Source organism: Coturnix japonica, chromosome 3 (genome assembly GCF_001577835.2).
Source record: "Coturnix japonica isolate 7356 chromosome 3, Coturnix japonica 2.1, whole genome shotgun sequence".
NCBI classification, from domain to species: Eukaryota; Metazoa; Chordata; class Aves; order Galliformes; family Phasianidae; genus Coturnix; species Coturnix japonica.
Genome location: NC_029518.1, coordinates 11,724,870 through 11,741,666, shown reverse-complemented (window position 1 = coordinate 11,741,666; position 16,797 = coordinate 11,724,870). Strand labels below are relative to the sequence as shown.

Here is a 16,797-nt window from a genome sequence, read left to right as displayed (position 1 = left end):
AATGTTAATGGCTTTTTTGTATGTTTTATTAGCACTTGTTCTGCAAGAAAACTCAAATGAGTCAACGCTAGCCCCTGTTGGGGGAAAAGAATCCCCAAGCATTTATGGGCAGTGCTGTCTAGTTAAATACCATAAACAATCCTGCTTAAATATTTCATCTTGAGGATTTCATAAGGGTCAAAGGCTCATGAATTTCATGCTGCAGTTAACTGCCAGTTGTCTCAGGAGTGTTCACATTGGCCCAGGTGGCCTGCAGTACAGTATACCATCTGCTCTGTACTCACAGTAAGAGTCAGTATTACATGCTGACCTCTATGAATGTGATAGTCATTTATCTTGGATATATTAAAATATATTTGACATCTTAAAAAAGATCTAAATATTGTACTTAGTACTTATATATATACATATATCAAGCAGGTTTGCATTTACTAAACTAAATATAGCTTTCATTATCTAGATTCTTCAACTGGTAAATATCCTTAAATGTCAAAGCAGTAAGGAACTACTTTTCTCAGGAAGACATAAGTCTAACTGCTTTGCAAGTGATTTGCTATTTTGAAAATTATTATTTTCTCAGTATTGTCTTGTAAAACTATTTAAATGCTTTTAATAGAAAATCCTGCCCTTACATTTTGACTGAGAAATACTTACTATTTCTTGTATAAGAATCTTTTATGAAAATATCCATTTTCCCCCTTTATCATTTGTATTTAATTTTGATTGATGATAAATTTTCTTCTTAGTTTCTTTCTGTGAGTCTGTGTAATAATGCGGCAAATGAAAAATAGAATGATACTGTTTTTAGTTTGACTACTTGGAAATTTGATCTGATATATGGCAAATCCTGGTCATTTATAAAGGGTCTTTAAACATTTGTGTTTAAAAAACAAACAAAAACAATAAAAAATCCGACATCAAATGATCTCAGTGGTACCCAACTCAAATCAGTACTAAAACCTTGGGAGTCTGCTTTACATATAGATGCAGTACATACACATAGAACAGGTGGGCATGATCAGTGTAGCATGTTGGTAGGAGAGAATAAGATAAAGCTATCCTTAAGACATCTTCCCTCATTTCAAAAACTATCAAGAAGTGAGTAGACCCTCAGTTCTGGAGTACCTTCTTAACTCTTGTCACTCTAACATAAGGGGTTTACTGAGTACTGCTTTGTTGTTCCATTATTTCTTCAGCGTGTTAATACTAGATCTTTCATTCGGTACAGTTCAGTGCTTTGCCAAACTGAGTGGGTGTATGATTGCAACTGAGGGGAAATTTCCGGGGCTTTTTTTTTTTTGTCACTCTAGAAGTGAAGACTGAGGATCTGCACTTTGTGTGTATACTTTTCGCTATGCAATTTAGCACTGGCCATGCCCGAACTCTAAACCAGACCACAAGAGACCACCCAGAAGACCTTTCTGTTTGATAGACTCCAGTGTATTCTGTCATGGGCTAAAAATGAGGCATATGTTTTGTTTTCCCTCTGCATGTTGTTTGGGTTTGAATCATTCATTTCATAATATTGTATTTAAGTTCCTTTTCGTGTTTAATCATCTCACACCCCTTGTTTGAGGGTCTATCTGTGTTTTATAAAAATAGTTGACTGTTTGTTAGTAAAGAGTTTGTCACATTTCAAGGCTGCTTATTGGCATTGCAATTAGCTTAGTCAAGAGCTAACAATTTTTGTTTCATGCCTGCTTTTATGCAGTTTTATGGTTTGGGACAAGCATTCATTCCTGCTCTCTTTTGTCTCTCCTGGGATAGACAGTGATTAAACCAAGCTTCAAGAGATGTAGCCAGATAAGAAAGGAAATTCTTATGTCCTACACATTAGGAAAGATCGTAATTATGATGCTTCTGAGATATTCACAAACACAAACTGCATGCACAGAATACTCAGAGAAGCAATTCAAAGTCTTAGGATACATCCTGTAAGACTGAGGAACAGGTGTCTTAGGCAGACTCTGTCAATTTAGTTTTAAGTTTAATTAAAGACTTGAGAGTTTTTCTAAGGAGTAGATCTGAAACAAAATAGAAGATCAACTGATCCATAATTTTCTCTTTTCTACAATCTATTTCGAAATGGGTGTAGTCATATCTATGGAACAGGCTGCAGGAAGTAATTATCATTTTTGAAGGAATTTCTTTTTTAAGGAAACATTACAGCAAATTGTTGAAAATACTTCTGCAAATTGGAAGTCTCAAGGAAAAGATGGAAGAATAGCCTGGCGTATTAGTGCTAAGTACAGAAATATAGCCATTGGTTCCTGTTTTACAAAACTATGTTTGTAATCTTGAATGGTCTTATCTTGAAATAGAAGACTGCTTTGGGAATATGGCAAAAAAGAAAACCCAGGCAAATGAAAGAGCTCCAGAGAGATCAGTCATCTCTGCAAAGATTACAACATTTTTGGGGCTGATTTTTATGTAGAGAGCTAAAATGGAAAATTGGAAATGGGTTATCTGAAGAAACAGTGGTAATGGAAATGGGTGGAAGGTTTATTGAAGGCTTGGGAGTGTTTGAAAATGTGCTAACAATGGAGTATTCATTGATAACTACATCAGCTTTATACTGGAATCTATGAGAGGAAGCGATTGTAGGGAGAACATAAAGGAGGTTAAGCTAATGACGGTACAAGTGGAAATTTGAAATTGCCATTCAGATGACATCAGAAAAGAAAGTGGAGAGCAGGAGATCCTGCTTTGATTAAAAAGACCTCCAGATTACCACCGAGCCTTGTGAAGTTGCAAAGAAAATTACAGAATTGCCCTTAAAAATAAAACAAAGCAAAAAAATATAAATAAAGCAAAGCATAAATAGTAGGACAAGAAAAGTGCCAAAGATATGCCCTGTGCTTTTTAAATCTCCAAGAATGAAAGAAGTAACATTTAATCATCTTCATACATGTCTGATTTTTTATAAATTGTTGTGACATGCTTTATGTACATTGCAGAATTCTCTTTATTAAAACAAATGTTATTAGGTGAGCAAGGGACATCATTTGCTTGGATTTTGATTATGCTGGTAAGAGACTTCTGGTTCTCCCATGAAAACATGCACACTTTGCTTTAATTAGCGCAGAGATTGATATTAGAGTGTGTGCTGCTGCTGCATTGTTCTTGTTGCAAGGCAGAATGAAAAGGAAAACCATTTGTAGCTGTTACTAGAAGTTTTTGTGTGAATTTAGTTATCTTAAGAACTTTAAAGTGATATCCAATAGTGCAGGGGAAGAAGGAAATGTTGTGGAATACACTTGTACAGCTCACAGTCTATAAACTGTGTTTATATCTATAATATCACAGTTAAGCTGCTGCAGTTTCTACTGAAAAGGCAGTCCATATTCCCTCTAGTTCCAGCTATGGATTGCTTTCCTTTCGGATTACAGTGGACCAGCCAACTCATTATTCAGCCAAGAATGAATTAGTTCATTGAGCTGATGTAAAAGAAAATTATTTACTTGTGAAGTTGCTCTCTCTCTCTCTCTTTTTTTTTCTTCTGCTAAATTGGAGGAATAGTTTTCCATCATCTCAGTTTACTTAACCAACTCATACTGTACTCTGGAGTTGCTAGTTGTGACACAAAAAGTGTTGCAGAAGCAGGCAGCCAGGGCTTGGAAGAAGAGACCGGGATCACCCTCTGAGGTAGCAGCTGATAATTACCCTCATGTAGAGGTAACATCCAAAATGTACACTAATAGTACCTTTTTAATACTTGCTTCATTTTCAAATTCATTATCAACTTTTAAATTTCATAAAATCTATTTTTCACTTGTTTTCAAATATTATGCAGGATTTTATTTGGTCATTTTTCGAGACATAACTAAAGGAAAACAGTGCTAAACTGTAGTTTGGCAATTTCTTTAAGAGGGTTCACTGCCAGGGAAACTGCAGGCCAACAGGTCCTGTCCATACACGACATATGGTTGAACAGTTAAAGAATTTTCTCTTTTCTCTTCAAGTTTCTTATTTTGACACTTCAAGATTTTGCCATTTTAATTTTTTTAAATTTTTTTTCCTCTCATCTTTCATGTTTAACTCAATCTGATGTAAGACTGAACCGTGCAGTGTCTCCTGACTTCCCTTCTTTGAGCTGTGCATCGTTGTCCTTGGCATCTGTCAGCACTGGCATGTGGAGTGCTGGATCAGTTCACTGGTTCCTCTGGAAACAAGGATTTTTTGGTTTTCTTTTTTGCTGTTGTTTGCATGGTTTGCTTTCAGCTGGGTGACTTTAGTGGCCGGGTTCTCACTGTGTGGCTGCATAAATGCTCATGTTGATGCAGAGGCTTTTGGCAGCACTGTGTGTTTGATAAGGGTGAGGTTTCCCTTTTAATGTCAGTGTAGCTTTAAAGAGTGATGTGATACTGTTGTTTTTGACTTGGTCATAAAGAAGAAATCCACAGCAGTTGTAAAATATTCACTCTTGTCACAGGTGTCCTCTTCTCCTTGGATATCACCACTTCTAAATAACAGAGTTTGCCAAAAGGTCTGCGTGCTTGCACATCATCCTATAATTCGGTCTTAAGGATTCATACAAACCAAAGTTCATTGAGCTTTCAGCTAATGCACCAAATGAGTGGGAGCAACCTGGGGTGTGTGCTCCCTTCTGCCAACTCTGATGTGGGGGAAGAAAGCTCTGCAAAAGGGGAGGGGAGGATGCCTGAGAGTGGTAATGTGGGAGATTGCTGCAGCATGATTTGTTAGAACTTGTCTTGGTTTCTTCTTATAGCTTGCAAACAGACTGATTCATTTTCTGCATGGCAAAAAAAAATGTCATAGCTGTCTGCCATTTGTTATAGTAATGTTCCAGAGAGGTGGACAAATGATGAAATGAAATCTGACACAGTTATTTCAATTAATCAAGACTAGGGAAGGCTGTGGAGGATTTCAGGAAAAGCTCACAATGGTTGGTGCAAGAGCATTAGGACTGTAGATGAAAATCACTTGATAAAGGTGAAGTCTTTTTACAGTGTTTGTGCATACTGCTGAGTGAATAAACTAAAATCTCTGGGAAAAGGCCAAAATTATGCTACAGGGAACCTACTGAAAAATCATAATTCAGTAGTGTAATCAGTAAATGAGACGAAATATTGATATATGTAAGGAATGAAATTAAAAGCAGTATACGAATTGCATTAATGCCAGTAAGCAAGTTGAGTGTACCTTCATTAAAACATCGTGTACTTCTCATAGTGCAAAATATAGATGAAGAGTAGTAGTAGTACATAGAGCCCTGTAACTGCAACATAAGTTCTTAAGCATGTAGAAGTATTTGCAGGTGAAGCAATCTTCAAAAAGGAGGGACAAATTGAGTAATCTTTTACTGATTTTAGTAGTTGCTTCTTATAAGAGTACTCCATTTAATTTAAATACAACTAAGCAGCATTCACAAGATCTCATTTGTCAAAGCCTTGTGGTTATCTAAGATATTATCATCTGTCATCATCCTTTCACCTCCCTCATTTTGCTCTCCCCTCTCACTCTTGATGTCCCAGTTTAGCCTGATGTTTAATACAGATCTGAGCTCAGATTGTAAACTTTTCACTGAATGATGTACTTTTCTCTCAGCAGACTTTGGGAGGATGAGCACTTCCAGCGAAGGTGCACAGTGTCAAAGCTGGCAGTATTCATGTTTAAATGTAAAGTGGGCTAAAGGTTTTATTTAGTTGCTGTGCATCTGAGTGAGTTTGATATCTAGTGTGGAAAGATTTAACTAACTTGAGATTTTGATCATAAATTTCTTTATTCCTCTTGTTAAAAGAATTTGTTGGATTTTTTTATGAATTTTTTTTTGAAGAGCAGTTTGTTCCTCAACCTCCAACAGAAAAGTGTTAAAACTGATTGAAACTGTACAGCTTGACTGAAAAGTAAGCTGAAGGCTATGATGGTACAGTTTATGGAAGGATGTGTGAACAATCTCTAATTTCTACTGGTCAGTTGGGTAATTCACACCCCAGCCCAAGCAGACATTTCTGATAAGTGTGTTTGCACACACTCTGTGCATATTTCTGTGTGTACAAGTTTCTGTTTTGTTCTATTAAATAGTGACTATGACCTGAGTTTGGAAATGAAAGTCTTGATACAGAATGTATTTTCTGTTTCTCTCATTTCCTCATGTTTCCTTAATCCCTAACAGAAATCTTAACAGGCTGTTCTGTCATTGTTGGAACTTAACAAAGCAGCTTTTTAAAATTTATTTATTATAAATCATCTTTTGCCTTTTGCCAGTCACCAGCTTTCACCATAATGCCACTGATTTCCTAGCTTACTTCATGTATCAGGTCCACTTGAATGTCTCCACCTCCCTCCCGTCTGGTTCACTGCAACATTGCTGCAATGACTAAGGGTTTAAAATATTAGAAAATGAAAGTTGTTTCTTTGTTTTCAGTTTTCTTTAAACATGCAATAGCTGACTGGCTTTGAGAGTTTTATAAGTCTGCTTATTTTCTTGAGTTCACATGTGGGTTTAGCAACTATCTGGAGGGACCAGTCCACAGCATGAGCTCAGAAATCTTGGGGGTTTGCAGAGCTGGGTGTTTTGTTCTGGTGTTGAACAGTAATTCTCTCCCAAGCTGTGCTTATTACGTATTTTGCTTGTGTATAACCAACAAATCAAGAATTAAGGTTGGTCTTTCCAAGATCTCCTACAGTTCTTAAATACTGTTATAATTGTGTAGAGGGAGCAGTTATACTTAAAAGTTGGTGTACTCTTCAGATTTTTGTTTCTAAGAATGACTGTTTTGAGTAAATGAAGCACAGCGTTGTGTATGTCACATATCTTAAGTACTGCTTGATTCTGCTGTGCCATTTAGATTTGGCAGGCAGATAGAGGATCCTAGTATCAGGCTGCTAAAAGCTGCAGCGCAAGATTACAGGAGTGGCTTGCTTTTCCACATACCCGTGTGAAAGTTAGTAGTAGATTCTTTCTCTTATGGTAAATTGAGGGAAATAACTGAGCTCCGTATGAAACTGCTGATGTCTTGATTATTGAAAAAGTCTTTTAAGAACAAAATGTACATTTTATGTGGGTGTTCTCATCAAGAAATAATCATAAGATTGATTGCAAAGGTTGGCTGCAGATCAATGTTTATAAGGCATTGGTTTTCTTCTTAAAAAAAACCACACAAATATATATATATGTATATAAAACTTCCTTGTATTTTTCTTTATTGACTTTTGTAAAGATTATTTTGTTTGAGAAGCCATTGTGTTTTCCTCAGTTTCTTATCAGTGGACATTCTGAAGATAGAATCTGAGTCTGCTCGCATTGGTGTATAAAATTAGAATGATTAATAGCTCAATTACTTAACATTAATTTTAACACTTTTTGCCTTCAAGCAAATACACACACAGTATATTGAGTGCTTCTTGAGTATGTAAATAAATCATTTGTTTTGAGAACACCTTTTGTGGCTTTAGAAAAAAGTGTTATGTATGTTCTTGCTACTTGTCTTAGATATATTTGTCAAGTGTTAAAATGCCCCTCTTCTAACTTCAATTTTTTTAAATACAGTATCACAATTTTGGTTTATGCCATTTTCAGCTTATTAAGAATTCTTTTTTTTTTCTATTATCTTGAAAGATAACTCTGAATTTCCCAAACTCGTAGCAGTTTGGGATTCTTCCTATCACTAAAATACCACTAAGGTATTTTCCTTATATAATTTGTATGCTTTAAGACAATCTGATCCTTTGGGAACCTTTTTTGTGTGTACATCACAGGGCTTTGTAATGAATTGGCCAAATCTTGGACTAAGTGCATATTGTAGGTACTCTTGACCAGCAAAAGCTTAATAATTGAGATCCATAAAATCAGATCAAAATGAATTTTGGTGGTGGATACTGAAGACTGCAGATTTGGGAGTCAGGTTTTGCTTTCTGTGATAAGGTGGTAGATTTTCTGGTGATGCACTGAAAGGATCCTGTTTTCTTTGCTTATTACCACAGTTTCAACTTTCTTGGAAGAATGTATTTCAAAACCTTCACTGTTCTTTAAAAATAGCTGCTTCAAATGGGAAATCAGTACTCCCGTGTGTAATATGGAAAACGATCCTTGCTATTTTTACTACAACTTTCCGACATGCAGAAAAGAACAGTCCATTTGAAAATGTAGAGCAATATTCTGCAAGTGCAATCAAGGAATTGTATTTCAGGTTGAGAATACAGTCCTTTTCTGCACTTGGAAAATTACTGTGAAAGTTTTGCAGTGCAGGAGTTCTGGCTGAGGGAGCTGGGGCTTTTCAGCCTGGAGAAGAGAAGGCTCTGGGAAGATCCAAGAGCAGCCTTTCAGTATCCAATGGTTGCCCATAAGAAAAAAGGGGACAGACTCTTTAGCAGACTCTTTAGTAGAGTCTGTTGTGATAGTACAAGAGGAAATGGTTTCAAAGTAAAGAAGGGAGGTTATCTTAGATATAAGGAAGAAGTTTCTTACAGTAAGGGTGACGAGGCACTGGAAGAGGTTGCCTATAGATGTGGTGGATGCACTGTCCATGGAGTCATTCAAGGACGAGGTGGATGGGGCTCAGAGCAACAAGGTCTAGCTGTTAGGTGTTCCTGTTCATTACAGGGAAGTTGGACTAGATGACCTTCAAGGGTCTCTTCCAGTTCATACAATTCTTTGATTCTGTAAGTAGAATCTTTAAGACAGCTATGTTGCTATGCTAGAAACACTGTAAGCTTTGTGTCACATAGAAGTCATTAAATGGCTGGAAGAACATTTTCATTCATATATGGTAGGGTGGAAGTCTAGACCCAAAGTCTTATCGCTGTCTGTTTTCTGTCAGTTAGATTATAGTATCTGATTCATCCTTCACTAGCAAGCTTCCCCACTTGTCTAATCTATGTGATTGAGTTTATGACACTGCTAATGTGACACTGACATTAAGATAGATCATGCAATTGCAACTTACATAAAGCTCCCCAGAATAAGTATTTAACTGATTTTTTTCACTAATTTTAATTTTTTAATGTGTGTGACTGGAATAAAACCTTATACCATTGCTTCATTAATATTATTATATTCAGTCTGATGCTGGGGACTGTCCTGCTGCATGTGCTATATGAGGCCTCAGTGGGGATTCTTATATGGTATCCAACGTTAAATATGATTTATGGGATTCATTGCTGCTTTCTATTAAGGTTTTTTGTTTTTTGTTTTTGTTTTTTTTAATGAGAAACTTGAGCCACATTGATAAGTGCAACTCAGAAACACTGTGGTTTGTTTCCTTTAAGCAGACATGAAATTTAATTATCCCTTAGTGTTACTTTATTGGTACATAAGCTTGTGCAACAGTTATGCTGAGCACAGTAGGAGACAACTAGAAAATATGGACCCAAACCCAAGGGGCGAAGGGAGGCAGCATTGTTTGCTTTGAAATGTTTTCTTTCAGACCTACATCCCAAACCCTTGATTGAAAAAAAAGTGTGGACGATATTTGCAGGCTTATTCATGGTAAAGGTCAAACCTTCCAACCTTCTTCATGATAGTGAGTTGTAAGGATACTGGATATGTGCAAATCCATTAATAGTTCTTCTTTTGCAAGTATTTAATGCAGCATTGCTGAACTGAGCTGTGTTGGAAAGAGCTGCAGATGGCAGCCACCCTTCTTTTGGATGTTTTTTGAAGGTTTATTTTTGAGTTTTACTGTACGTAGTAGAAGAATAGATATTCATTTTGAGAAGCCTATAAGCAAGTATATTGTGTGCCTAACAGTCATGTTTATGTGTAGGTGTGAGCAGAGGTTTTTGGTTTTTTCCAGACATCTCTTTGGACAAATGTTAAGGATCTTCAGAGCAGGTTTTGTGAGGTCGGTATTTTGAGCAGGTAGGGGAGTAAGTCTTTGTAAGCTTCATTTCTGCATGCCCTTAGCTGAGTTTTAGTGCCAAAAAGGAGTGAGCTTACCCTAGGATTTTAAGAGCACAGATTTCTAATAGATCTTGGCAGTTCAAGGCCTAAAGAAGCATTTTAATCTTTTGTGCCCACCCAGTCTCTATACAAATGTAAATATGTCTGTCTTTAACAATTTGCCAAGAAATGTGGTTTTAATTTGTTAGCAGCAACCCCACTCCCTGCAGCTCTTTCAGAGTCAAGTCACAAGTCTGGCGGTGCTTTGACGTTTTTCTCTGTCATGGTGTCATTGTTTATATGATGTCTGCTTCTGCTGTCCTCCTTTTTATGCCTGGAATATTTTTCTTTAATTATTTCACTGCCTAAAAGGAATTTGGGATTACTAGACAGGATGAGAACAGATTAGCTTTTTTTTCTTTCTTTAACAAGTTCTGAAGTTCCCATAGGAAATAAATAGCATTCCCAAAACAGACAGGGTTTTTTATTTTTCTTAATTAACTAAAATTATTAAGTCTAATAAAGAAAATAAAGGAAGTATCACCAGTAATGGCTGAGTGTCTTAGTAGTATATGGAGTGCCCATTGTTGTTATTTGTGACTCTTTGCCTTCTATTGTGGACTTATTCCAGCCTTAGGGAGTTTACATCACTCCTAATAGCAAAAGGCTCTTTGGTTCCCACAGAGTTTTTCAAAGACTGACTCATATGCCTCATGTTAATTGTTCAGCTCTCAAAATACAGCACTTACAGGGTGTGGTTCCAAGGGGAAAATCTACTGTACTTAGAGGGCATGTTCAGAAGTGTTTCACATATAAATCATTCTGATTTTTTATTTTGTTTAATACCTTAACCCTTTTCTGTCACTACGTTGTGCGATAAGTTACTGGCAAACAAAATGAAAGGTTGATGATGGCATTGTGAACGTGTTTGCCCTTTCATTCGGAACCATTAACTTCCAGTCTGACTCAGCTCACAGCAGAATGGCTTTTTTATCTCTGCTTCTCTCTGGGGTCTGCTCTTCACGCCCTCAACAGCACATTCCAGACAGCAATCGTTCACTGCTCGTAATGGGATTCAAGTTAGAACTGAGGTTTATTGCTTAGCTGCAGTAGTAAGTATGTGTGGACAGCAACTGTCCACGATCCTCCCCTGTCTGCACTGACACGCAGGTTTTTGTACAAAGTGCTATTTTACACCCATTGTTTACCTTATCTAGAAAAATCATCGTAGTGATCTGGTGATCCTATTGTAGTTTGCCTCACTGATGTTCGTAGCTGAGGACTGATGCAGATGTAATGTAATTAACCTTTCCAACTACCATAACTCACAATGAGGGAAGTTCAGATGTTTCTGTTTGTACTTCTCTGGCTAAGTAAGAGTGCTCTCCGGCTGTTCTGATACAGCATTATTGTGCAAGATCCTTCAGACTGAGTTGTGCAGATGTTACTGGAAGTCAAAACAGTTTATACAGACTTTACAGTTTGAGTCTGAGCATTCTCTTAAAAGTAGCAAAGATCTTTTAGCTAAATCATCATAATATTTCTCCAATAGCTCATAAAATATGAAAACAAAATTAGGGGAGTCCATATCTCTAGCAGGAATAGAAGCGGCAATTCACCCTTCAGATTAAACTAGTCGGGCTTGATTTTTGAGATTGAAATCACTTTGCACGCATGTCCAATGTATTTTGTGCTTACTGTAAACACGTGTTGCAGTGTTAGGGCACAGAACTTCATGCATCTGTTCGTGCACACACAAACATTCACACAGATTGCCTCTGAAGTGAAGGCTCAAAACAGCTTTAGTTTTTTAAAGTTTCAGAAGGGCCCATTTTCTTTGCCTGACCTGACTACCTTCTTTCTGCTTACAAGACAGAAAACTGATTTCACTGCTTTGTTCTTCTGGAAAGAGAGGTGAGATTTACTCCCTCTCCTGTAAAAACTGACATGGGCAGGGCTTAATCCCATCTCAGTGACAGGTTCCTGAGCGGCATTCCAGGTAACTGTCATGTACATGCTCTTGCCTCTTGCCTCTGCTGTCTCTCTGTGCTTCCATTTTTTCATACCGCCTGGCTTTCAGTGTGCTGGATTTAGAGCTTGGATCATGAAACAGTATCAAGAAGCACTCCCTGCATTTGATGACCACCAGTCAGAAGTTTCATCATTTGATCTAATGAAAAAATAAAAATAAAAAAAAAATAATGAGAGGACAGGAGACACACAAAGCCTCTTCTCTTTGCAGTGTTTTTGTTTTCTTCTTTTTTCTCTCTCTCTAACCTCAGAGATGATATTTTTTTGAAGCGTGTGGTGAATAGTGAAGTCAGCAACTGGTCCTTCCTTCATTGAGATCCTTTCATTGTGAAAGGAAATGCTCACAGCTTGAAGAAAAAGAGCATTTTCCTTCCCTCCCTGTTGCCTCAATCTCATATAATATAAAAATATGGTACTGCTGTTAGTTGAGACCAGAAAGAATTCCCCTGTTGTCCGGTAGTAGCCAACCACCACAAGCTGTGAGTGTTTGAATGTTAGTATTAAAAGTTTTAACCCTTACCTTCTTAAATGAGCAAGCAATACTCTGTATATTTTTTTGTATGTATGGAAAATTATGGGAATTCTTCTGAGAATAAGTGTATAGACCACTGCGCCAGTCAGTCTCTTCAGAAAAAAAAACTGACAAACATGCTCCTGTCTGCAAGAGAGATTCCTGGCATTTGTCACAGTTTGAGCCACAAAGATGTCAAATATTTGCCAGCAGTTTCCTCAGACGGTTTGGAAAGCTACATCCTTTATGTTGCAGTCTTGTTTGTTTGCGGTATATTTTAGCATATGAAATATGTTCGTTGGGAGTCTGCAAAGGGAGTGAACTGACTAGACTTCCAAGTATTAAAAGATTAAAAATAATTCTGTTCTTAGCTGTTTCTTTTAGACTGCTCAGATCAGAATAATAAAGAACATCTGCAAGTCTTAGTATTAGAAATGGAGCTTAATGTTGAATAATTGTATCTTGATGTGTCACGTTTCAAACCTGTGTTTTCTTTTGGAACAGAGAGAAGTTTCCAGTGGAACATCTGAATACTTTACTGAATCTGCTGAGAACAGAAAGCTTAAGCTTAGTCTGAATGAACAGATAAAGCAAGATATCTTGAAGGAAATGTATGTCTCTTTGTTTCTAAGTTGTTATATCTATATAGAATTTGTGTTAGTAGAATCTAGTCTATGTGATAAAATGTCAAATAATATGAAATTCTCTGTAAAAGATTATTCAGCGTTACTAAGGCGGATGCTCTGCTGTGGATAAAGCACATCAAATGATCTTTCATATATTGTATGACATCAAAAATAAAAGCTGTTATAGCCCACATAGATACCTCCCGTAGCACAAGGCAGAACCAAAACAGGGTGTCTTTTTCTTGAAAGAGGCTCTGAGCCAAAATAAATAAGTGCTGTTTGAGTCTTGTGAAAAACACTTGCAAATATGTATTTCATTTGTTTTGAGAATCTGCAGTGGTTGTGTGATAGTCTGGATATTTTGCCACAGCTGAAGAGTACGCTGCACAACTCTGTCCTGTTGTGGATGAGGTCTTTTGTTGGTCAGCTGAGCATGTTACCCGCTGTACCAGGGTGCTGTTTTTATTTTCCCCAACTGCCAGAAGTTCTACTTCGATTTTCTTTTATGTTGTCTTGTTTGTTGTTTTTAGAAGGGATATTAGATTTGGGGAAATGCCAGTTCTACCTATTATTTTGTAGGAACAACTATTCCAAAGAGTTAAATTTCAGCCTGGGAGTTGCTCAGTGCCAGCAGGCCAGAGAAAGGCAGACCCAGCATGGGATGTTCTATAACAATATCTTTAGACTGAAAACTTTAAGTAGGCAGCTTCTGTGCCCGCGCATAAAGTTCACTTCACAATCTATGTGAAGTTTGGATCTGTAGGTAGCACACACTGACGAGAAGTGTTTATGAACTGATGCTCCATCATGTCTCTTGTGATTGATTCCCTTGTCCTGTATAATTCCTTTCAGAATATCTGCGTGCGTTACCTAAGTCCTTCCCAGATGAGCAGGCTTGAGGTTAGATGAGCGGTGGTTAGCTTTAAAGTAGTGCTTTGAAATGTCCTGGGAAAAATTCCAGAGGAATGTTTCTAAACTAGAGATTAGAAAGTCACACAAGCACACACACTGCTTCTCCAGCCTGCCCCCCCTCTATTCTTTAGATATACATTATGCATATGGATATCTGGGAATGGTTTGAAATCATTTAGGCACTTATGAAATACTATTTTATCTAGCCGGTTTGGGAAGGAATTCAATATACTTATGTTGTGTTGACCTTTAACACTTGTAATGAATCCAGTTCTGCCTCTTGGAATAGAATGTGAACTCCTTAGTGGTTTAGTCATTAATAAGTAGGGTTCCCCTAGTGCAGTGGAAAATCAGATGGATAATACTTGATACTATCCACACTAGACAAACATTACTGCTTGTCAAGATGATATACGGGGATTTTTTTTTTTCCACATTCAAAAAGAGAGTTGCCCTGGTGGTCTTTCAGAGATTGTAAGAAGAGCAGATTGAGACAGCAAACGTTCCTTTTTATTAAAAACAATATCCCTTTTTATTGCAGTGTGAAAAGGACAGAAAGGGGGAAAAATAGCACGAGCAAACCTCAAACCAGCAAAGACTCCAAGAAAGTGGATCTTGGCTCAGTGGGCTTGCAGACAAGGAACAGAAAGAATGACTGTCAGACTTTTCCCAGTCCTCAATCAGAAGTGAAATGGAGGAGCATGGGACAGCTGAAGAACTGCATAAATACAGCTGAGAGCAACTTGGAGTTTCCTGTTTTAGAGCTGGAAAATAATGTTAATCAGAGGATGCTAGCAGCCAGCAAAAACCTCACCCTGTGGAGCAGTTGGAGTCAAGACTTCTGAGCAAGAATTCTCCTTGCAGCTATGAGTCAGCACTGCTAGGCCCAAATCAAAATCAAAAAACAACTGAAACACAGGCTCAGCACAAGAGTTGTAGTTCCGAAGACAAGGTAGACCATTTCAAACAAATAGCCTCAGTAGAGGCTCCTTTAATTCCTAGCGACACAAAAAGGAGTAAGTGCAACAATGATCATTTAGGTCTGATCTTGGAGGAGAAGACCCCACTTAATTGCATTGCATTGTTTTCTAAACAAGACTTAACAGTAACTACATCCGATGAAGAGTTAGTTACTTCTGGAAAAAACCTCTCCCAGCCTCTTTCTGTGAAGACAAACCAAAATGAGCCAGGCACAACCACTGAAGAATTACCTGTGGTGCCTTCATCATCCTATTTAGAAATGCAGGCTGTGTCTTCAGGGAAGCTGATCCAAAAAAGGAAAAAAGAAGGTGAAGGTGGTCTCAGGAAGTTAAAACTACGAAGGCTTAAGAAGCCATAAAGAGAGAAATATCACCTTGATAGTGTGGGCGGACAGCCAGATTTGTGTTTGGAAAGCATATACAAAAAGTAGGAAGCAATTTTTAAAAAATTTAAACATATTTTTTAAATAAGTCAAAATTAGCTAAAATTTTAAGTAATCAGTTAAGGAGGCATATTAGCTATTTGGAACTGTAAGGAAGATGATTTTACCTTTTCATACTAGATGCATAAATATTGTACAAACCAAATGTAGTATTTAGAGAAAGAAAGATCTCCTGTAACATAATATTTACTGAGCAAAATTTCAGATCAGTGGTCATTTTGATACTGTTAAAAAGTCCTGACAGCTGATGACAGTATGAGTTCAAATCACTTTTGTAATCTCTTAACAGCTACTATAGTTATCCATTTTTTTCCTCTTGTTTCTAAGCACACAGTTTATTTTAGTAAAAATTAATCCATTTCTGTGTTTAGAAGTTTGTGGTTTATTCTTATGATATTTACAAGAGTGAGGCAAATTGAGGTTATTTCAAATAAATCTTTAACAGGATTTTAATACTGCTGGTAATTGAAGGGCCACGTTTTCAGTTGGCTTTGCCTTGCTTGTGCTTGGGCAGTTTTCACATGAACACGTATTTCTAAACTGAGCTGTGGATACAAGTGATCGTGCCTTCACTGTCTGTAAAAACGTAACACAAAAGTGCACTCATGTTTGAAAATCAGCCCTTGTTGGTGTGTGAGGACACCACATGGCACTTTTCAGGTGTTAGAAATCTGGAGTTTTTAAGACAGAGGTAATTTTTAACTGTTCAGCGCATTTTCATACTCATTTTGTAACATGTATGCTGACATGCTATGGAAGTGTAACTTCTTATTTCGTGTTTATATTTTTAAATGATTAAAATAAAATGGCAAGCAATTTCCTTTTGGCCCTTCTCTCAAAGTCAGTGTGAGCACAGATACTTTATGTGATGCAAATTTTGCAGAATTCTTACCAACATACACTGAGTTTGTTAATGGGCTCATTGAGATTCATGGGGAGATCCACATCCATAGCAGTATAGCTGGTGTGTAGTAGAGGTTAGAGTTAATAGCTCAGCAGCTGCCAGCAAAGCACTGACAGTTGAACAGCATCATTGCTGCTAGAGAAAACTTCTGCTTTTGCTATAAATGAAAAAGATTCTGCATGTCTACTAGGATACATGTTCTATTTTTTTTTCTTTCTTTCAGCCTGTTTCCATGTTACTCGCAGTGCTTTGCAGTAAGATTGCTAATGCTTACCAATCTTAAGGCTCTGCAGAAAGGCCTTCCATAGTAACAAGCAAAAAGGAGGCTACAAATGAACCTGGGTTTGGAAGAATAGCCTGAAGTGTGTTTACTGCTCTTCTGTATGAGCTCAAGACACTGCTAGTAAGGACTTGAAAGAGATAAAGAGTATAAGGACATCTAGCTAAGTTTCAGAGAAATAACAGTAAGTAAAACAGTATTGTTTGATTATTTATATTTAAGTCCCAGACATTTTCTAGATGTCTTATGTAAGCCCCTGCAGTGAA

At 37.2% G+C, this 16,797-nt stretch overlaps 1 protein-coding gene across 1 annotated transcript in view; it reads left to right on the top strand.

Annotated features, from left to right (window-relative positions):
- SLX4IP (SLX4 interacting protein) overlaps window positions 1–16,167 on the top strand; it is a 70,660-nt gene extending 54,493 nt beyond the window's left edge. Inside the window, 3 exon segments of the mRNA XM_015857073.2 lie at window positions 12,891–12,997; window positions 14,466–14,704; window positions 14,707–16,167. Coding sequence (XP_015712559.1) covers window positions 12,891–12,997; window positions 14,466–14,704; window positions 14,707–15,263 — 903 coding nt within the window. The 3' untranslated portion in view covers window positions 15,264–16,167.
- Window positions 16,168–16,797: the final 630 nt, after the last annotated feature.